The 22469-nt window shown below is 41.6% G+C and overlaps 1 protein-coding gene and 1 long non-coding RNA gene across 8 annotated transcripts in view; one reads left to right on the forward strand and one right to left on the reverse strand.

Moving 5' to 3' along the window:
- The window catches only part of LOC308192562, a 34775-nt gene extending 21880 nt beyond the window's left edge, over positions 1 to 12895 (forward strand). Inside the window, exons 2-3 of the long non-coding RNA XR_013948891.1 lie at positions 12261 to 12334; positions 12759 to 12895. This is a non-coding gene — a long non-coding RNA (uncharacterized lncRNA). The remainder of the gene's footprint in view (positions 1 to 12260; positions 12335 to 12758) is intronic.
- The window catches only part of ARFGEF3 (ARFGEF family member 3), a 95288-nt gene continuing 77230 nt past the window's right edge, over positions 4412 to 22469 (reverse strand). For 6 of the 7 annotated variants that reach the window (XM_080586236.1, XM_080586234.1, XM_080586233.1 and 3 more), the window contains 8 exons: positions 21599 to 21727; positions 20883 to 21059; positions 20187 to 20301; positions 19476 to 19578; positions 18709 to 18840; positions 17130 to 17260; positions 12177 to 13401; positions 4412 to 11429 (listed from right to left, as the gene is read on the reverse strand). In XM_080586236.1, the coding sequence (XP_080442362.1) occupies positions 11238 to 11429; positions 12177 to 13401; positions 17130 to 17260; positions 18709 to 18840; positions 19476 to 19578; positions 20187 to 20301; positions 20883 to 21059; positions 21599 to 21727 (2204 nt within the window). In that variant the 3' untranslated portion in view covers positions 4412 to 11237. The remainder of the gene's footprint in view (positions 11430 to 12176; positions 13402 to 17129; positions 17261 to 18708; positions 18841 to 19475; positions 19579 to 20186; positions 20302 to 20882; positions 21060 to 21598; positions 21728 to 22469) is intronic. The other variant, XM_080586235.1, reaches the window with a different exon arrangement.

Here is a 22469-nt window from a genome sequence, read left to right on the forward strand (position 1 = left end):
CAAATGACACAGCTTGGCACTTGTGCCCTGCCTGGTATCTTCTTTCTCGTACCATTTTTCTTCAGCCGTCACTGCAGACCTCTCCTGTTTTCTGCAGTGGCACAGCAGAGAGCGAGGTTGGGAGATGCTTACCCAAGACCCCCTGAAGATCCTGAGGGATGCTTAATGGTGGTCATCCTAACACTTAATGGTGGTCATCCTCAAACATTCTGTGGCGGGCTGTTGCACTGCATTTCCTTTCCATGGCCCTTACTGCTCTTGTCCCCCTGAAATGCTAAAGGAATCTTGATTGGAGGCTTGTAAGAAAAAAAAAATCTTAGCAAATTAGATTTTAACTTCTACTTTTCTTCTCCTTCTTCTTTTCTTCATGGTTGGCTTTGCAAACTAATAATCTAATAATCTTTACTCTCTTGGGCTTGGCAGCTGGTCACAAGAGCCTGAGACCTTCAATTATTTAGCATACTTTCAAGAGAAAGGGTATTGTATGCAAGGAAGAAGTAAGATCTGCTCTGATGAACATCCCTACAGCTAGGACTTTAACAGAATATTTTTATCAGGGCACACAAACCTTCCCCTTGCTCTTATGGCGTGACCATTGCAATTCTATCCAGGAACCAATTCTCGTGTTTTCTCAAGAGAAAATTAATTGTTTTTGCAGGTAAGAGTCAAGGGCCTTGTCACCTTCCTCTTCTTGTTACTGCACTACAAAACCATTTTTTACTTTCTCATCGTGTTTGACATTCTCATTTCCCAAGCCTGACGGTTTGTCTGTTCTGACCTCCTGGGCTTACTTATAGGGACAGATTTTAGTACAGCATCTTACCCAGTTTTATTTTGATCTGTTGGTCTCCCCAGAGTCTCTGGCACAAAGGAGACTGGTCTGAAGTAAAAACAAATGGCCAGGAATGTAAGGTAACACTTGAAAATGTAGTAAAAATCATTAGAAAACGCCACATAGGAGAAATATTTTAAATTATTTAATCTTAAGTCATTTTTGTTTGACCGTGGTGGCAAATGAGGATGATGAGAGACACCCCCTGAGAGGTGGTCACATTAACCACAGCAAATAAAGAGCTTCAGCGTGTTTCCCTAGGGCTGCCAAACCAGAAGTATTGTCTCTGCTTCATGGGTACAGATCTCACCGTGTTTTTTTTTTTTTTTTTTTTTTTTTAAATGACCCAAGCCAAAACAATAAAAACCTTGGGTTTCTGTCAGGGGTCAGAAGATTGCACATGCAGCCTGGCTTTGATTTGTTTGGGATTCTGTTGGATTTTGAAACCTGGGTGCTGAGCGTGCTGTTCTAGGATGTTGTGTCAGGCATTTGGATAAAGAGTTCAACTTGTGTTTGTTTACAGTGACATTAGATGTTAAGAGGTTTATCCTGATGCTAGCTTCTTTGCCAGAAGCTCAGAAACTGGAGATCACCCTCTGCTTCATGTGGCTCAGCAGACAGAACCCAAGCCTGGTTCTACCTTTTATTTCTACTTCTGTCATAGGCGTACTCAGTGGACCAAAAGAAAGGTTTCTTCATCTGTAAAATGTGAATATCTATCTTGGAGAGAACATGTTTCCAGCAAGATTACTGAAAATATTTTCCCATTATTGCCATACTTCTGAGTGTATGAGTTGTGCCAGCAGTGTCCTATACAACCCTATAGTGCATTAGCCAAGTGTTTCCCTTCTCTTCTGTCCTGTGCCTGCTGTTCCACTGGCTGTGCTGTAGCTGCTCAAAGTGTCTCCATTTTTTTTTCCTTAGGTTGAAACTCAACTTCCCCTTTGTCCCCCCATCAGTGTAAGATAATGGTCTCTGAAAAATACTGTGGTTTAAAGTATCAGAGTTTTAAACAAATTGGGAATCTTTGAATTTCCCTCCAGGTAGGTCAACAACAGGAGGTTTAGTGTTTAGTTTGCCTTGCTGTTTATCCTTCCCATAAGCTGTCTGTACAGTGTGTTTTTTTTTTTTTTTCTTTTGGGGGGGGGTGTTTGTTTTTTTCCCCCCTCTGGCCAGATATTATCCCACAGGTCTACAGCTGTGGGATAAGCAGGAGGCCAGAGGACGCAACATAGATGCTTTGTGGCCTTTTGAAGTCGCTGACAAATTTTTGACTTGCTCACTTTTCATCCCCTCTGTAAAATGGTAGTGGTGACACTGGGCACTCTCTTGGCACCCTGGCAAAAAATAACCAGGAAAGATGTCCGGCTTGTATCAGGGGAGCTCTTCGCTGGTAGTTGACTACAGATTAATACAGTGTAGCCAGGGGCAAACCTACATTGTGAAAAATAATCAGTTTTGAAATCCTAATTGCCGTAAATAAATATACATCATAGAGGCCAATTAGGGTAATTGGATCTCCATGCACCAATCTTCTGCACTTCTTGTAATGGCAGAGAAAGGAGGAGCTCTACCTGAGCCCCTGAGGGAATGTGGGGGTTTGCGAGGTTTGGTGGCTGTTTTCCCCCTGAACCTGACCCTCTCTTGCTAGACTGGAGAGGGAATTGAGCGAGCCAACCTTCCTGGGCCTAAAAGCTAGCCTTATAAGATTGAAACAAGATGGCTTTCTGCTGATAAATATGTTTGGTAAAAACTTCAATGGGAGTGTTTCACCGCTGGTCAATTAGCTACACCAAAAGCAATCTTTTGTCTTTGCCTATGAAATGACTCGTTAAATGGCCGCTGCCTTTCTTTTGTGTGTGTGTGTGTGTGTGTGTACATTTTATATGTATTTGGTAACAGCTGTTTTCTTTAGCAAGTGTGTTTAATTAAAGCCAACGAATGGGAGAAGCACAAGTGTCCTATAGGTAACTACAAAGAGACTTCCACCATGTGTGCACATCTTCCTCTCCCCGCAGTGGCAGCAGAAGCCAGGCTAATCTGCCCCCACTGTCGAGTGAGAAGACAGACAGACCTTGTACACGTAAAGAATTAGTGAAATAGTGGAGTAGTATTTTCTGTATTTAACCCGGTAGCTGTTTTACATTAATGAGTGCTGTTTAGGAGGAAAAGAAAGTCTTTCTAATGGGATCTAAATGAGACGTAGCGCAGCAGAAGGCGGCTTCCTGGAATTGAATTAGATCAGACTGTTGGGATTTAACAAACTCCCGTTTTGCCAGAAATGCCATAAGATTATTAAAGTGTCGCAACCTCATTTAGTTGCTTTGTAATCTGCTCTAATACATTTCTTTTAACCTTCCTGCTGATGAGGCTGTTGTGTAACAGACATTGATGGCCAGACCTTGTGGTGCTTCGGTGCTTAAAGCACTGCAGGGAGTAATATTATGGTGGGGATAGTTGAAGGAAATACCTGTTCAGAAGAACAGAGGTGAGATGTTTGCTTGGGCAGAGATGCTCCTACTAGCTTTAATTTACTTAGCCAGAAGGAATAACAGCAGAAACCTGGCCGTGCAGGTCCTAACTCTGGCTCCTCAAGACCATGCCTGGCAATGCCAGGGACCCTAGGCATGGGCTCGTAGGGAGTACTGGCTCTCTACTAGAGTACTGGTTGACCCTTTCTTTTTCTGCATCTAAATTTTGTTCGCATTCGAAGTGTGTGAGGTGCTTGTGCAGGAAGCGTTTCCCATTTTCATGTGGTGATCCCATTAAATTAAAGGGTTTTGAACTGCAAGAGGAATTATTGATCCAACTTTGATCAAAATGAGGGATTCAGGTGGTGGTGGGTGGCCCTTACAAAGCCTTGAGAAGGGGCAAAACCTTGCACCATCCTTGCTGTTGGCATGCACTTCTGGAATGGGAACACTTTGAGAGCCAGTTAAACTCAGAGTGGCAGGGAAATGCAGCTGGGGAGTGCCCGGCTTGGAAACCCAATGCAGTTTTGCTGTGAACTCGCACGCTAAGGATCTCCGTGCTCGCTGCTTGTGGTGTTTGCAGAGCATGGCCCTGATGCTGGGGGCACAGCGGGGCAGAGGCAGTGCCTGGATTTCGGTGGCAGTGAGGCGGCGTGCTTTGGTTTGGAACTGCTTTTCTAGAGTTCAGTCCATACAGCTTTTTAGGGACACTGGTATGACTGGTGCAATTAGGACACTGGTATGACTGAAACAGATGTCTTTGCTGCCATCGTTTTCTCAAAAATGCCAGCTCCAGTGAAATTAAAGTCAAAAAATATTTGGCTGGATTTAACGAGGGAGAGAAATCCTTTGCTTGTTCTGTGAAATTCTGCATCGTGTCTGCTTGCTCCTTCAGCTGTCTCGGCAGCTTGATCCTTCTTCCCACCCCTCCCTGCCCCTTCCCAGCCCAAACTCCGGCTGGAAGTGGTGTAGGGCTCACTCCTTGCAGTTCTTAGATCTCAGCTCCCACCGGGGAGAGGAAAACAACAGCAGCCTCCCCAGATCTGTTACCTTGTGCTTAGCCAGTAACCGTGAAATAACTATCTTTAGACAAAACAAGAGCCAGATGCTTTTTGCATTTGCTTCTTTATTCTACAACACGAGCAACATAAATAGTTCATAATTTTTCTTTTAAAATATTTCCACTTCAGGATTCAGTCTGAACAAAATATACACAAAATACAAGTTGCAAGCCAGCTTACAGCGACTGCCTGAACAATGGACGCCAAGGAACCAAACAAAGCTAGCAGCACGAAGGGACGCAGCGGGTACGGGGAGGTTTCTCTGAGTCAGAGCAGAAAGGCAGAGGGAGGAAACATGAATGAAACGGGGGGACTGCAGCTAGGTATGAGCTCTGTAGAAGGCAAACCCAATGTAAGAACTCTTGACAAGGCGATTTATGGTCTCTCTCAAAAAATATTAGTGGCTCCTCCTGAATATACAGCTATAGAGATGAAGTCCTGGGAATAGTATTTTGTAGTACACTGCTTCATATGGCAGCCATCATCATGGAAATAAAATTTGTTTTTCATTTTGGAATAGGAAGGATTAGATCTTTGGCAAAATGGAGTGTCCACTCCCTTTGGCTTTTGTTCAGTTTTCAGTTCTGGTCAAAGGGCCCATGGAAGTGCATCTGCAGTATCATCACTAGTGACAAAAAAGGAGGTGGAGAGGGGGGAACTGAAAGAAGGTGCTCGCTGCTGTCATTGCATACTTTTCAAATCTCTAGCTCCCACCTGCTCCAGCAAACTGTGCGGTCCGGGGCTCAGGTACCACAGGGCTCTGCCTTTCCCCTTTGGTATCTCCCTTTGGTGCTTTCCTCTGCAGAGCTGGGGTCTCAGGAGCCACAGCCCAGTTACGGAGGCGATATTTGTCCCTTGCTGAACCTGTGTACCTGGGCTTCTCTGCTAGCACTGCTCTCTCTCATTTCAACTTGCTTCGTGGGCAAGCCCAGCATTTCACTGCAACCCAGACAAACCAATGTATGAATAGGAAATAGGGCCCTAGTGCTCCATGGTATTGGGATGAAATTTGTGGAAATACGTAACTACTTTTTAAAGTGCAATGTTGGGGTAAAGGAATTGAAATAGATCCTCTTGCCATGTTTCTTAACAAAAAACGCCCTCCATAAACCCAGTTCCCTGAAACAGTGTGGCAGGGGAGACCCTGCAAACCTCAGCTTGTGAAATTTGCCAAAAATAAAGAGGATTTGAGAGATCTGGTCCCACAGGCAAGCTCATTATTGCATTAATCCAGGATCATACAGTGTAGCTCCACTGATATCCACAGTCAGAATTAGGGCATTTCCTCTTCCCTCTGCTTTTAGTTCTTGGACCTCTGAGTGTTAACTGAAAAGAATGATGCGTGCTCATGCCAGGTGCTTTTTTTAATTGTCCTTTTAAATAGCCAGCCTGCTGTGTTTGTCCAAAGCGGTTTGTTTAGTATGAAATGAAACCATACAGTTAATATCGCATATAAAGTGTATGTTGAGGGGAATTAGTGGAAACAACACAGAGGAGGTAACGCTTCTTCCTTGCAGCCGTACAACTTCCTGGAGAGCCAGGTGTGTTGCTAGTGAGGGCTGCTGATGGACCACCAGGTTGTATCCCTAGACAAGCTCTACTCAAAATAGGGAGGCTCAGAGAAGAGGGGTCAATAGCTGCCAGATGTTATCTACATTGCATAAAATCCAGTATTTGTGCTTCTGAGCTATGGAAACTTGGTCCTTTTATATTAAAAAAGAAGATAAGGTGTATATAATTGATGGTATAAGCTAATTTTTTTTTCAAAGAATTGTGGAATGATCAAAAATTGGAAGAAAAAACTACTATCTCATTTCATGTGCCATGATTAGCACTATACACAGATCTTCGCAAAAATTATTATAACAAGAATGATTAAACAGTTTGCATAAGCATAATCTTATCATACCCCCACAAAAATCAAGAGAAGGGAAGAAAGGAGGTTCTTCTTTTTTCTTTTTAAATTAGAAACAGCTTATCACTGAGTAATAGCATTTCTAGAATGGTTTGCTAAAGGTGAAAACACCTACGCTGCATGCTGAGTTTCCGAATAAGCTTGTACACAAGAGCTAGGCAGAAATAAATTGCTTTGGCTCGCTATGGTCAGCTTCTTACACATTAAAACTGGATCTGTGCAAATGTGAAAGTTGTATCTGGGGGCACTGGGATGCAGAGGGGTACGATGTGCTGGCTCTTGTGGATTTCCAAGCGGAAGGGTGTAGAGGACCACAGCAGAGAAAGTGACATCAAAACCATATAAGACTTTCCCTTTCCTGAGGACTTGTGAACTTGTATGCAGGGATTGAAGGATTCAAGGACTGAGTCCAGAGTATTAAATATTTCCACTGATTTCAACAGCTGAGGTGTTTTGAGTATGGGCCTAAGTTGTAGCAAGAGATAGCAAGTGCGGGCAGCATGCAGAGCTGGACCTCTCTACTTGTTAGCTTGTTGGCCACTCAAGTTTCATACTGGTCCTGCTCTGAGCTCCACAGCGCTGAGACACTACTATAGCAAGAGCAAATGGAGATTATGTAGGGTAACACAAGCTTATTAATAGGTGGCAGTTACCTCTGTGGCAGATGAAGACTTGTCAGTGAATTTTACTGTAAAATTAAAGAGAACTTGAAGCTCAAATTAAAGGCAAAGTACCTTACCAGATCAAGTTACGGGTGTAAACTCTGCTTGGCCTTGCCAGGAGCCAGCTATACTCCAGAGGATGTGTATTGTTTAGCTGTGATGAGACAAGAGCTGTGTTGCCAGCGTTTGGAGTTTTACAAGCAAATTTTTCCCCAGGTCTACGTAAATCTTTCCCTAGTAATTATTTTTAGATGTTGAATTAAGTAAATTATTCTAAAGTGTCCATTCCTAGCAGAGGATTAAATCTGTATCTTAACATCCTAGGACATGACAACACGTTAACCAGGAGATGGTGTTGCCAATTCTGTGGCTGCTGAGTGCTCAGGAAAGAGTAGGGACGTTACCAGAAGGACTGCATTAACTGCTGATGTCAGATGTCACGGCTGGCCTGATGCAAACATTAACAGAGTGCACAATAAACATCCTGGTAATGTAGCTATCCCTCTGCTAACATGCAGAGTGCTCACAGTGCCTGGAGCTACAGGCATAAACACACCTCTCCTGTTGTGTATCTGCATATAACGGCACTGCAGAGTAACGTGACTGTATGCGCATGGTCTGCAGCCGGGCTCAGACCCTGATCCTGTACCGTACAATAACTCCTGGTGGGTGTGCCACTTCCTCCAGCTTTAAATATTCGCACGGTGAAGTTATTCCTTGTGAGCAGGTGTTTGTTTCTGGCTAATAGCAACTTTCTCTGTCGGTGGCTGCCTGAAACATCTTTCAGAAGACGGAGCTGCCTCTCCCTTCTTGGGGGAGGTGACGTGAATTGAACCAAGGCAGCGGAGCCAGCATGTGGCTCTGGTACCCGAGCAGGGTTGCAAACCGCCATGTAACTTTTGAAAGCAGGTCACCTAAACAAAAATAACTCGCTAAAGAGTTTTAAAAATAGCTAACTTGCCAGTTAGTTCGATGAAAATCAAAAAACAGCTCCTACAGAAGTCTGTGTCAAAAAAGAAGGTGTGAGAGAAAAATGTGGTCATTAACCAGAACAGAGAATGTGCAGACTGCGGGTTGGTTTGTTGTTTTTGTTTTCCCCGAGGCTCAAGTAAATGTTCCGATTCAACTCTGAAGCTGGTAATATGTTGCTCTTACCCTGTGCATTAGGTGCTATGAATTTGAGATAAAGAAATTTGGTAAGAATTTGAATGAGTTACGTGAGAAAGAAAGACTTACGTGTGGAGACAAGGGCTACTTTATGCAACTGCCTGAGGTGCTTCTCCAGTCAGCAGTGGAAAGCAGAGAAGTGGCTGTAAGGTGGTGCAGCTGGCCGGGCCTGGTGTGGTCAGAGTTAGGGAGTCCCCTTCTGAAGCTCACGAGGGTTTGCTGCCAGTACCCTTCTCCTGGGCCCATGCTGTATGGGCGCCTTCTTTGGGCTAAAAGCTCACAAGCAGCCCAAAGTATGCATGAAATAGAGTGCGCAGGCCTGTGAAATGGTGACTTCACACACACACACAGCATTTTATTTCTTTGGGGCTTGCTGATTTCTGTGGCTAAACTAGCAAAAAAAAAAAAATCTCATAAACCAATGCCATGCTCTTTTTGTCTATGCATAAGATTAATGGTTCCTAAAGTGGCAACGAGCCGTTGTGCTCCTCTGCTTACCATTTCACAAAGAAAGAAAAGGAGTGGCACCTGCTAAACTTTGCTCATTTAAAGCCTGCTATTACAAAGGTTCCTTCATCCTCGTCCCATTTCTGGAATCACTCAGTTAAGTCCTCTTAGGGCTGCCTAAGGGAGGGGTGTGAATGAACAGAGGCACTGAGGGTGACAATGGGCACTTAGTGCGTAACGTGGAAGGAGAAGTTTGAAATAGGGCAACAGCAGTATTTCGGGTCAAGCAGCCGGCTAATCGTGTAACACCAGGCTATGCTGTGTTTGTAGGCCTGGGTGGGGGCAGGTATTTTCATTCCTAGAGCTTTTCTTTCTGATTTACAGATAACGTAACCACAGTGCTTCCCAGGCACTGGGACTGCTTCTGGAATCCTGAGTGATTCTGTTGGTACTGCCACCAATTTTACTTCTCTAATGTGGTTCAGGGATTTGCTTGTTTTAGATAAGCACAGTGAAGAGCTGAATCCCTTAAATGCACATATAATGAAAAATAGCAGTTAGGTGTCTTGCATAAAGTTTATTCTGATTTTGGTTGCTGCCTAATTAATGTACTGCTTTAAAAGCAGTTCTGTATAGATGCCCAATTAAAAAGATTAACAAAAATATAATCATCCTTTTACTTTACCAAAAGATGTGTAAGAAAGACATGGCAACAGAAACCAAACATTGCCACCACTCCTATATACCAAGGGCTAATCGCACCTGTCCCCAACGAAGGACTCGATCTGTTGGGAAAACTGACTATAAATAAGTAATTTAATACCTTTATCAATTGACAACGTAGGTGGTGAGAGAGTTGTTTTTAAGGATTTTTTTTTTTTATGTTCTTGAAACAATTTAACAATAGGAAATTTTGAAAGAAGGGGAAACAGCGTGACTGACACTGCAGAACGCTATAGGACAAAGTATTCCCTGCAGGAGTCTAGCAGGTGAGGACGGGGAGTGGGTGATGGAGGGCAAAGGCAGGATGGTGGTGGCAGACTCTTAGTAACATGTCAGCTTGGGTGATGGCTGTTCAGTCGATCCTCTTGGACCGACCCTCTTTTTTTTTTTTTTTCTTTTTCTGGTTCAAGATGCTAAAAACAGATGTGCAAAGTCCAGGCCTGATAGAGATGACATTTTTGAGGAGGCTTTGTAGCAAGGACTGAAGCTGTATATTTAGTTGGTGTGCACGTTTTAAAAAGCCTTGGGATAACAACATTAAGGGGGTCACCCAAGATTAAATTCAACTTAGTTTCAAAAAATTATTTAAACGTTTAATCACATTAAACTCGTATAGGAGTACGAGATGGAATGTCCCAGGGGCTGTGACATAATTTGGGCGGCAAAGTAACCCTTCACTGTGTCTAGTGTGAAGGGCATCATGTACGTATCTGACAATACAAGTCAATCCTTCCCCTTCTCCCCCTGATAACCATGTTGGCAAACCGTAGTAGTCCTCACAGAAGTGCTGCATGGGGTGGTGGTGGGGAAGTACCTACATGAGGCTCTGTCCCCTTCTGTTTACAGCAACAGATGAGAAAAGGGAGAAAAACAGGGAAGTTAGATACCTTCTTTTCAGACTATTTTCCATCTTGATTAAGCTCAATGTGGAGTGATAGGCTAAGTTTAATGGAGGCGGTAAGGGTCCTCCTGGCTACAGCAGCTCTACAAAGAGCTCTACAGAGCTCCAGCAGAAGCATAAGCCAGCTTAGCTGCAGTGTTGCTTGAACCGGAATGCTTTATTCTGTTGAGTGCTGGGGACTGTCACAAAGCCTGGCTGTAGCTTTGCTCGTGGTGTCTTCCCCTGTAGCATCACAGGAAACAACAAAGCAAACTTCCCTGTTGCCCCTGGGGGGAACTACTTGCATGTCAAAAAATGATCAGCTGCAGTAGCCAGGGTGGTGGTGTTAGAGGGCAGCCCGACTGTGCAATTTTTTTGAGCAATACTCCACAAGGCTAGTGAAAGGATGAATAGCCTGTGCTTGGTTCACCATTTTTAAACCTGGGATACGTTAATTGTCACTCACTAGCTACCCTGAATGTGACCAGACTGCAAAGGCTCTTCTCAGAGCAAAATTAGCTTCAACTTTCTCTAGTGATCAAGGCATATAGTTATTACAATAATCTTTATTTGGCTTTCTTCTCTCTTGCTGATTTCAGAAGGTTACTCCAAACAAGTGCCACCGTTTTACTTATCCTGTTTCCCTCACCTTTTTCCTGCCTTTTATTTAGTTAGTTTTAGTTATGTAGGCTTACTTGCCTGGTTTGACACCCAGATGACAGTTCCATTCACAGCTAATTGCAAGTGTGGAAGTTCACCTGAGTTTGATGTGGCTCCCACTGTTGCAAATTTGAATGCAAACAAAGGCTACTGAAATGTGTTATGCCTTTAGGAACCAGCCTGATTTACTGGCAGCTTCTGGGCTCTGGGGCCATTCCCGAGCCCCCTGGACACATTCATGCTTTGCCTCCTTTGCTAGTGAGTGAGGGACACGCAGTCTCAAGTGGATAGAGGATATACATCAACAAGCTCATTGTTTCTTAATTTATCACCAACAAATAGGCAATTAATGAACCCCTAATACTTCTTTGCTGTATACCTTGGATGTCTTCTCCCCTTTGCAACAGAGCCAAGCAGGTTTAAACGATGATGTCGTAGACGCGGCCCACTCGTCCCAGCCATTCCCGTACTGCCTGGCGGACGCGGATGTCCGTCACGTGGCAAGTCAGCTGGCTGATGCAGGGGAACACTGCTGGCTGGAGGGCCGTGAACGTTTGGTCTGGCAGGGCCTGAATCTGGTTGAGAACGGTCAGCACCATGTTGGTCCATGCCTACAAGCAAAGTGGATACAAAAGACTCTTTAGAAGACCTTTCTATATAGAGGAGTCCATCTGCTGAGGCGGAAAGTAAGTTACCTTGGGGCTGCAGCCTTGCGAAGAGGATTGAGTAATGCCAGCATATTAATTTAATGTTCACTGTGTGTGCATAATTCAGTAACGTTAAGTTACTGTTTGACTTTGTATTGCAGGTATCATGCTCACCCTTCATCACCTATTGTTTCATCCCATGGTGAACAAAGATTTCCAAATTTGACACTTCCCCTGATTTGCTTACTTGGACTTGCAAGTAGCAAGTTCCTTTTTAGCAACAGAGCCCAGTATTTCTGCTCTGGAATTAACAACAATCTTCTTAAATAGAAAAGCATTGCAGCGAGTACCCTCGCATTTTCAAAAGTCCTTAGGTGGCATGGAGCCCATGGCAGTAAGCAATGAGGACAACACAGGTTGATAGCTCTTAGGAAAGAACAGCTTTGGCTCCAGTTACAAAAGCATTCTTGAAAGCTGTGCTAGTATATGCCTGATAACACCTGCCCTGAAGCCTGATCTTTTGATAGGACAAAATTAGCTTTTTGTCTATGCCAGCTGCTGAAACATTCAGTCCTCATCATGATGACTTCTTTGGGTGAGGAAGACATTTAATGAAGAGATTATAATTACTGTAATAAAAGCAACAGAAAAATATTTATAGGTATCTTTTAAATTATTGTTATTAGTATGAGCATTCTACAGATGTCCTACCTGAATCTGGGCCTCGGCATCCCTAACAGATATATTCAGGGAGCTGACTGTGGATCCTGAGCGTGGTCTCTTCTCTTGTCTCAGGACCTCTGGGCCAGCACTGAATGAATGCCTCATTTGACCTTGGTCTATAAGATGTTGTGGCCGCTGGAGTATGGGTGAGTCCTGCCCTCTGGAGCCCAGGAGCTCCCCTTTCTTTTCCACTTTGACCTCTTTGGTGAAGGATGTCATGGCCTGTTGCTGCTTTCTTTTCTTGTATTCTGTCATGAACTTGGAGATGGTTTTGTCAGCTGCTATGGTGCATATCTTGTTGCCCGCACTCTCCCACCACTCTTTTTTCCTTGCTTGCTCTTTTTTCTCTGGTTTAGGACTCAGGGGTGGGGGCAGCAGCAGCATTTCTCCACTTCGGGGTGTCAGGCTGTCTCCCAGCTGGTCCCTTATTTGACTTCGGTCATCTTCTGATGGCGTGTCCTTCCCAGACTGCCCTCCCGTTGATGGGGTGGAGGTTTCTGAGTGAAAGGATGGTAAAATAAAGAAAGGGTCGCCTTTGAACACTGGAGGCTCCTCTACATTGTTTTCCAGGTCTAGATGCATCTGGATATAGTTGTTGCACAGCTCCATGCAGAGCTTATGAAGCCGCTTGATCAGCCACCCCCAGTCTGCGTTGCTGACGGGCTGGACGCTCAGAGACGGTATCCGAGCCCTCCACTGCCTCTTCTCCTTCCCCCGGGGGGGGCTGACCTGGGCAGTTTCTTCAAAAATGTCTTCATCTTCTGAAGAGCACTGCTGCGATGAGTCTGTGCTTCTCTCGTCATCTTCAAAGAGGATCTTTTTCACTTGCTCTGCAGTGATGTTCTCCTGGTTTGTCAGGATAGCACAAATTAAAGCATGGAAGTAGATGTTGAAGCTCATGGCTGACTGGCGATACAAGTTGGCAGCTCCGCTAATGCCAGACACTTTTTTCAGCAAGCACTTCAACCCAGGTCTGGTGTCAAACTCTCTGGCTGTTCTGTAGGAGTCCAGCAATAAGTCAAAGATGACAGCCAAGTTTTGCATGGAGATGTACCTGAGAAAACCAGCCAACTTGTTTTCTGGTACTTGTATTGTCATTTTCTCCTCCAAGTTAGAAGGACCTTTGACAAATTCTTCCAGTAAGATGTCATATAAATTCTGGAGCAGTACTTGGTGGGACAGCAAGCTCACCACTATTGTCCTGAAAGGAATACTTGGTAAACCAAGCATGGGAAGGAAAAAATATATAATTGCATCTTATGCTTTTACTAATAATACAGGAGTACTTAATAGTTAGAATCTAATATGAAGGATGCAAACGAAGGGTCAAATATTCAAAACCTTGTTACAAAAAAGTGGAGGAAGGTGAAGTGGTCTAGAATGGTCTTTCAGCTATTCTTTCAGATACTTTCCTAGAAGGGAAGGCACTTGTATGTGTTAAGAAAAATAACTGTTCACAGCAAGCACTCTACTGGAACTTAATGCAGAGGCAGTATTGAAACAAAGCTCTATTACATATTTTTTCCTTTTCTTGAGACTGATTAAATACCCTGCATTTTGATTTCATGGCAGGTGCAGGAGCATTTCAAACTCCTATAATTGAGGAATCTGTTAACACACAGATTATGCAGCATTTCTGCCATTGTACCTTGACTATATCTTCTATTTTTGTTGTTGCTGAATGTCAGTTAAGTCGAAACATTCCTAATACTTCTCCATTGGCATTTCGGCAAATTTTAACTTTGCTTTGACAAAATGAGGCCTAAGCTGGTTTACCACTTGGCTTCCATTTCAAGTAATGCCAGGGGTACCTCTTAAAAATAAAACACAAAGAGGCAACCAACCAATACAAAAAAATGTGTAAAACCATCAGCAGTGCAATGGGACATGCAAAGAAGCCTAAGTTCTGCTGAATGTTTGCTCTTTAAGACTTCAACTTGAATACAGAGATACTAGCATGGACATGTCTATTCCTAGCCCTGTTTCTCACATGTAACACTGGGTGATTCTCTCCTGTTAGAGAGATGTTTAAGTTCTTTATCTCACTGATTTTTGATTTGCACAGGGAATCTATGAACAGCAAACTCTGCCAGACAAAGATTTTAGGTTACAGGCAAGGGAGGTTAGGAAGAAGAGGTGGATAGGACTGTTGTTAAAGCATGACATTGGTATCTCACAGATTAAAAATTATAAACTGTGAAACTTCTCTTAAATAATTTTAAGAGAAGTCTTTTTATCAGATTATATCTGTTTTAAATAGAGATGATGCTCTCATAAACATAGTAATACTTATTTTGATTTAGGGAACTATAATGGATCACATTTTAAGTAGCACTGCTACCAGGTGAGGTAAAAGTTTTTCAGTTTGCTTGCAATACTGAAGTTTTAGGTCTAAGTCAAAGTAAACCTTCATGCAACATGAGATGTTCAGTTGTAGGCCTACAAAATTTTGGTGCAAAAATTAATGTACTTTCATTAAACAACTTTCAAAAGTGTTTTCAAAGTACCAGAACAAAATGTTTGAATTCTTTTCGGCATTATTTTTTTTTTTGGGGGGGGGGGGGGGGGGGGGTTGTATCAAAAAGTCAATTTTGAGAATGCAATGTTGGCTTAAAAAAACAACCAAATAGAAGAACAGATGCTTTAAATCTCAAAATTTTGCCTTATGTTAATTGATTTGTGAATTGATTTATAAAATCAAACAAATGGTCCTGATTTTAAAAGAAAAAAGACAATCCTGAGACTTTTAAGGGATTTGCATATACTTGACCATGTAGAAGTTATAGATTAGCTAACTCTAGAAGCACTGTTATTTCTGACCTATGTCAGCGCACTTACCATGACTATAGCTGTCAGTGCTGATACATCAGTAAAAACTAATAGTCTTATTATCTGACAGTGGAAAACTCCTGATGATTGATACATACATTGGAGCTCTTTAAAGGGAAGTAGTTTTATGCTGTAAAAACTCTTGGAAGCCTTACTCAGAAAAGCTCTTAAGAGCACATATAAAGGTAAATGAGTGCTTGATTTCAGGAGGCTAATCCTGTTCCAAATGCCGGATCAAAATGAAGGAGATCTGCTTTCCTTGCAATAGCCATAAAGGCCAATTTACATGGCCAACTTAAAGTACTGCTTAATTCCAAAAGAAACTGGTACAGAACTGGTGGTGAAAACACACAACGCCAAAGCTGGATAAGGATAGTATTTTCTTATTCTGCCCAAAGTTTGGAACGGAAATATATTATTACTTTTAGGAAGAAGAAAAGCTCCCTTACCCCAGCTTCCTGTGAAACGATGCAGCATTAAGGAAACAAAAGCAAAAAGGGAGAAGAGAAATTCCACTAAGGTTAAAGTAAAACTTTTGAAAGGCCACAGTTACTAGCATGCAAGACTGGCATATTACTGCACTGCCATAGCAAGTAATATGAAAAATAGTGGCGCAGTCAACTTTTTAGCCCTGTTTTGGTGAAAAATCAACACTGCTGGGGTAACATTTCCCTACCAGGGAATACACTTTTTGCAGTTGTTTAGACAAAGAGCAGTGTGAAAGCATTCAGAGTTTGTATTAATTGCAAGCTTCATTTCTTTGTTGAAAGACAAACATGCTGCTTTTACAAATGCGCCGTTAGACTGCATAGCATTATGTGCCATGAAGGGAAGTATTCCAGTCTTTTGCTTTGCATTCTTTGTAACAAGAAGGAGGATCTGCAAACATTTAGGATAAAAAAGATGTTTTCCCACCAAGAAGGAAGGGGTTAGACTGTAATTTCAACCTGTCTTCATCTCTGTGCAGGGCCGTGTCCTGTGACATTAAGGCAACAGAGCACCTGCTGTTGGGGGAAACCTCTGTACACCTGTGTAAGAATGGAAATGTTTTGCATGGTCTTTCATCCTGTCCACCACATTCTGTCCCCTTTTTACATTCAACAGTTTAGTTCAGAATGAGGATGCCTTAAGTGGTAGCTAGTGTAAGGTACATAGCGCTCATACTAGTGTATCTAGTATAAGACAATTATATGCCATGTATTACATACCTTGCAATACAAACACAAACCCTGAATGCAGAACACTAATTCCGAGCCCTATTGATGTTATAGTGGTTGTTCAAACAACCAAGTGCAAGCAAAAAGAAATATTCCTTGGCGGGATAAGACTAAGCATCATGCAAACACATGGGTCTCTGGGGTGGTAACACACAGAAGGATTTCCTTAAAAATGAAAAAAGTGCCAAGCAAAAAGAAAGTTCCCTAGATCAATATGTTGACAGTTTTGCAGCTTTGGGTGTGGCCTCTCTGATTTATACTGCTCCAGATTACCCACTAGTTTTTTTCCACCTCCTTAATCTGACAATATTGAATTTAAAAGACTATTAGTATAGCAGATATTATTTCATTTGCTAGGTATTATTGCAAACATAACAGCACTTCCAAAGTTTTCTTCAAACTGGTACTTTCACTCTACTTTTTGTAAAAAAGAATCTCAATATAAAAAAGGTTTTTCCAATATTTCCTATAAGAATTCTTTTCCTAATTTCATCTACATTTCCGTTACTTGAAGGGTTTGTGTGACTTTATGTATCCTTCAGGTATTTGCAACCTACCTGCTCTTACTACCTATTAGAAGCATTTTCCTCATCTAGTTTTCTAAAAGTCACGTTACAGAAACTGCCACAGGCCTGTCTACAACTGTAACAGCTCTTGCAAATGCCTGCCCTAGTGAATGATGATGCGAACATTTAAAGAACATATAACAGTAAACAGTTGTCTCCTGTGTCAAAAAATAAGGAAGTATATATATATATTTCATCAGTGTATTTCTTGTTTTTGTTGAGACCTGGAGAGAGGCATAGCTTGCTAAGGCCCTGTCCACATCTCTGCCTGCCTGACAATATTTTTATCTAGCTTTTAATGACAGTCTTTTCCTAAGAAGATATTTTACCTTCTCTGGGTATGCCCATTTGGTTTTTTATCTGGTGGCAGATCAATGATGAGCACACACGACTGGGCATGTTCAAACCCTTCCTTGTTGCTGGGGGTCTTCGGGGAGCACTGAGTCTCCAGCATGAAGACCTGGAAAACAACAAATGACAGAAACAATCAGTTTAGCACTTGCACTGGGTCCTTCAAGAGCCTGACAGTAGGATTTCCTGGATTGTAACAGATCCGGTATGACAACTTATTTATAGAGATTAAAGAAATGCAAGGTATCCACAGGCAGACCTTCCGTGGAACATGCTGCTTTGATGAACAACCTCAAAGCCATGGGCTGCCTCCAGACACCCAGCAGAGCACATGGAAAATGACACACATCTTTTTTGCTGAACTTGTATAAGGTATGACACTAAAAGCCAAAACAAGCTTTATGCTGTGTGCTACTACCTGTAAGCGTAACGTATAGTAGAGACAAGGACCTGTTTACATAGTTGACCTGTTCTACCTAGAAAGGTTGGTTGATGGAAGGATCACTTTCACCCACGATGAGACAACAGACACCTAGCTTGTTTGGGAGGGAAGTGTGGAAACTGCTCTCAGTTGCTGTGGCTTTGTTTCACAGCTTAGTAGCTGTGTCAAATTCTCACTTGGAAGGACTCAGGCAGTGCCACTGAAGGGAGTCTACTACAGAAGTCCAAACGCTACATTCCCTATTTTATGAGTTTTGCCTCTTTAAAACTTTTATTTTAAAAACACTTTTTCTATTCAAAGCCTGCCAGTGTCACATTGTTTGTGATCACAAATCTGAGACATCTCAGATTTTCAAGCAGCATCAGGGTATGATTAATCAAGTCAGAAATCGACATCAAACATCTGTTGGCTCTCTAATCCATCTGCTTTCCCACACTGAAACTGTCATATAGTATTGACAGTTTTAAGGCACCCTGTAGGTCATTAAGTTCAGTCTGCTGTACTTCAGGGAACTTATCTGCTATAACCACATTCTCAAAATGAACAACCTATGTATTTATACTTTACCCATGTATTTATAGATATAAAAAACAACTATATGCCTCTTCAAACTCTGCTTTGATAGGTTGAACAAACCTAGTTTTTCTAGTATCACATCACAGTCTCTGTTCTAATTTATTTTTTTGCTCTTTGAACCTATCGCCCTTACAGAATAACCGTAAATGTGTATGACATTATAGATGAGAATTCATAGTGACACTACTATTTCTCTTTCTCTATCAGAAACACTTCCAAAGACGTATGCTAAGATTGCCTATTCTAAAGCTATGTTGTATAATAGGCTCATAGTCCTGATCAGGTATCTAAGCATTTTCCCCCACCCAAGCATTCCTCATTTCTGCTTACAGGGTAACAGCTTTATTTATTTATTTTCCTAGCTCTTATTTCTTTTTCTCACTACTACTGTTAGATAAATAAGTGTTAGTCTAGTAACAAGGAAGGCTTTTTAAATTTGCCCATAGGGTTTGTGGGGAAGGTTGTGGTAAAAATGTGCTCCAAGGAAAAGCCCCAAGTTTAAAAGATTCTGTGACTTTCCCTGAAATGTCAGTCTCTACCTGTTGTGCCATGGCTCTGATTCTCCAGTATTCAGCTTCAGCACTCGGTGAGAGGGAAGGGGCTGCCACCTTCACTTCACAGGCATCTCCACTAAAGCTTTCAGAACCACTGTGGAAATAGCCCAATAGGTTCTATAGAGAGACACAACATCAGACTTTCACTGTGCGTTAAATTAAGTCAGTGACTGTAGAGTTGTCCAGTCTGTTCATGGTAATACAAGATTTGCAGTGATCTCTCCCAATACCATCAGCAGATCACCTGCTACTTAGCATTCAGTGTATTTGATGCAAACGCATTACAACTTCTTATGTAGTCTGGCCTGTGATGACTTAACAGGATTTTTTGTTACAAGACAGTGAATTGAGAAATAATCTATATGGAGCATGCAGCAACAGGATCAAGTAAGCAACTTTGTCTTCTGTCTAGTTTTGGCCAATCCAGAAGAAGAACTGGATCAAAAATTAAGTAACTCTTCTGATTTCATATTGCCAGGGCAATTTAAAATAAGTCTGCACTGTTAGTGACTATTGTTGTATGTACCATGTTTAGAAAAACTGATTTCAGTCTCCATTGTTGATCCAACACCTTTCATCTGAGTGAATCAAAATATAACAAAAGCTACAACAGAATCTTTAAGCCTCTTTTCCTGGCTCAGTATCCAAAAAACTTTTCTGAGGGAAAAAAAAAGGCAAAAAAAAAAAAAAAGCAACCTGTCAAAAGTTAGTGTCTATAATTAGTTTTGACTGACAGCAAAAAGGCAGTTTACCTTTACTGGCTCCAGAGTGGCAGAGAATGCATCCTGCAAGGCACAACATGCAAGTCTCCACATCTCCTCAGTAAAAACAGGTCCTGCTGTCACTAATACATACCTACGAGTAGGGACACAGGAAAACGTTACTGTAAGAAAGAACTAGACAATTCTCTCTTGCAATGGAAGCAGGTTGAAAACTAAAGAAAAGGCCCACTCAGTAGCTAGATAATGATTAAGAATTACCAGTTGTTATCCTGACCTATTTTTGTAATTATACTGTACTTCTGAACTACTTTTTCCTTTGATTTTCCTCTTTAAGCAGACATCTCTCCAGGACAAGAACCATAATGGAATGCTTATCTTGACTATGATTGCAGTAACCTGGAGACTGTGACAGGGATTAACTACATTCAAAGACCTGTGAATTCCAAAAGAAAGCTCCTGGATTATTATTTCTAAGGATCAATTATTGACCAACTATAGATAAATACTGTACAAGTGCTTTTCATGGGAATGATACACATAGCAATGCCCAAAATTACACGTTTTGAAGAGAGAAAACAGCAAAAAAGGCTTGTAAGTCTACAATTCATTGTTCAAATAACAGGAGATAGATATATTGTAGACTTCTTTTGGGATGCTAGCCAACTTACTCAGTCCACAAGTTCTTCAGAGATAATAAAGACATGTTTTTTGAATATTTTAACGGAGTTAATAGATTGTTACCTGATACATGAGCAGCCAACTCTGGAAATGATTTCTGTTGGCTCTGCTACACAGGCTACCAGCAACTTGAAAAGATCTTTTAGCATAGTATTGATCATATTTTCATAACCGATATCTGTAAGGAAAAGATATGGACTGCTTTTATTTAACATCATTGCTTTTCATTATAATTAAAGACAGGCTTTCTATACTTACTGCCATTCAGAGACATTGCAGAAACATTTATTTTTATACAGATATCTGTAAAGTTCAATTTGAAACATGCATCGCATCAAACTGAAATAAGAACAGTCCTTTTGATGTTAACAATACAAAATATCTGGACTTAAGTGGTACTAGAGAAATTATGTTAGCTGCTGTTTCTGGAATATTAGTTCTTTAAGATCAAAGTCTTACCATCCTCTTTTGGAAAGCGTAATGTAGACTGTGATGATTTAATTTTGAAGATAGCCCTGCTGTGAGAAGGAGGATGGACTAAGTAATACAAATAACCTCCATAGTTCCCTTACAAGTTAGATTTTTCCATAATTACAACCCCTTTTAAACACTATTAAAAAGGAAAGCAACCAAATTCTCAACCCTCTTCCTCTTATTTTATGCTGGAGCGACCAAAAAGCAATGAAATCACCTTCCCAAGTAGCTGTTCATTAACATGTCACCAATGATTTCAGTAGATTTGATAATGTAATGACATACCTGAGTGTATGAAATTTTGAATGTGCTCCACTACGAGTTCACAGGAAAGGCCAATGGCATGCTTGAAATTAGCAGATGCCACATCCCAGTAAGAATGGTCACCATGGCTGCGATGGAGCCAAAGGGACATCGTGGGAAGAAGAAGATGTACAACTGCATAAATGCCAAATCCTGGGCCTTAAAATAAACACAATGATGATTGTATATTTTTGCTTACACAGCCTACATTTGCAAAGTTGTTCCAAGGTTGAGCCCAGGGGTGATGCCAAAGAAAGGCGGTTCTGGAACTTTTTTTTTTTTATAGGATGAGAGGGGAAGCAGTTTTGGATTTAATAGCGAGGTAGTATATGAACATTTACCCAACTGTGTATCTTCAGTGCTGCCCAGCAGGTCTACAGGATTGTATAACTTTATCAGTTTCCTGGACACCAAGAAAACTTCCTCCATGGCTAGAACACTGACAAAGTACTGCACCCCTTTAACTGTGCATGTGGAATTTCAACATGGGACTTCAGTTCCTACATGATGCCTTTTGTCAACATAAACCAACAGGCTAACTGGAACCACAAATCATGTATTGAGAAAATCCCTTTGTATTTGACAACATCTCTGTGCAGCTCTAGCACGAGTAATGCAGTTTTCAGAGGTGGTTTAGGATTCTAAGAGCATCAGGTCAGGGCTCTAGTAGCTCACAGTTTATCAAGACCTTTAATTACCAGGTGTCTTGGCAATGTCCCTCAGCAATTCGAAGAGCAGATCCAGAGTCGGAGGTTGGTGCTGGCGGGGACAGTTGGATATGGCAGTTGTTAATTCTTCCAGTAGAATAATCCAGACATTGATAAGACCTACAAGTAAGGAAGCAAAAATTAAAGATCAGTATGAGTGAGAGAGTGCACAGACCACAGGTGGAATTTGCCCTCAGAAAGTGATGGAGACTAAGAAATTAATTAACTTAAAGGTCATGAGTTCTTACTCAATCACTGCTGCTGTATAATGGTGGTGGGCAATATCACTTTTTGAAATGATGGTCCCCTTTTCTTCCCTTTTTTATTAAGTTTCATGTGTTGTCCCTTCCTTCCTGCTCCACACACACCTTGTTGTGGTCTTTTTTATTAATCTGCTACTCCCAGCGGTCCAATTTTTTTTTTTTTATTCGCTCCATAACCTATTTTAAAGTCTTGCTTAGTATTGGCATCAGCCAAGTCAGTCGGTGAAATTTGTATCTTTTAATTTTTCCTTAAAGAGCATACAAAATGCAAAGTCGAATAACCAAATGAATGTCCTCTGAAGCATTTCACAGCAGGTGTGGATGTTGTTGCTGTCCAAAAAAAAAATCTCAACCTTTTCCAAAGACTTTGAATCACCCCTACAGAAAGATCTTATTAGACTAAATACTGTCTTTTATTTACACCTTGAAATTTCACTTGGGAAAAATCAAAACTGTAAGAATACAAAGCAAAGCCTGCAAGCAGTACATGTATAATTATACATGAAGCACAGAACTCAGTAAAGGATCTCATAAAGAGTAAATGCTGCCCAGAATGGTTTGTACCTGTTTTGGTCACGCTTTTAGATAAAGGTTCTAAT

Source organism: Anser brachyrhynchus (genome assembly GCF_964034855.1).
Source record: "Anser brachyrhynchus genome assembly, chromosome: 3".
Lineage (NCBI taxonomy): Eukaryota > Metazoa > Chordata > Aves > Anseriformes > Anatidae > Anser > Anser brachyrhynchus.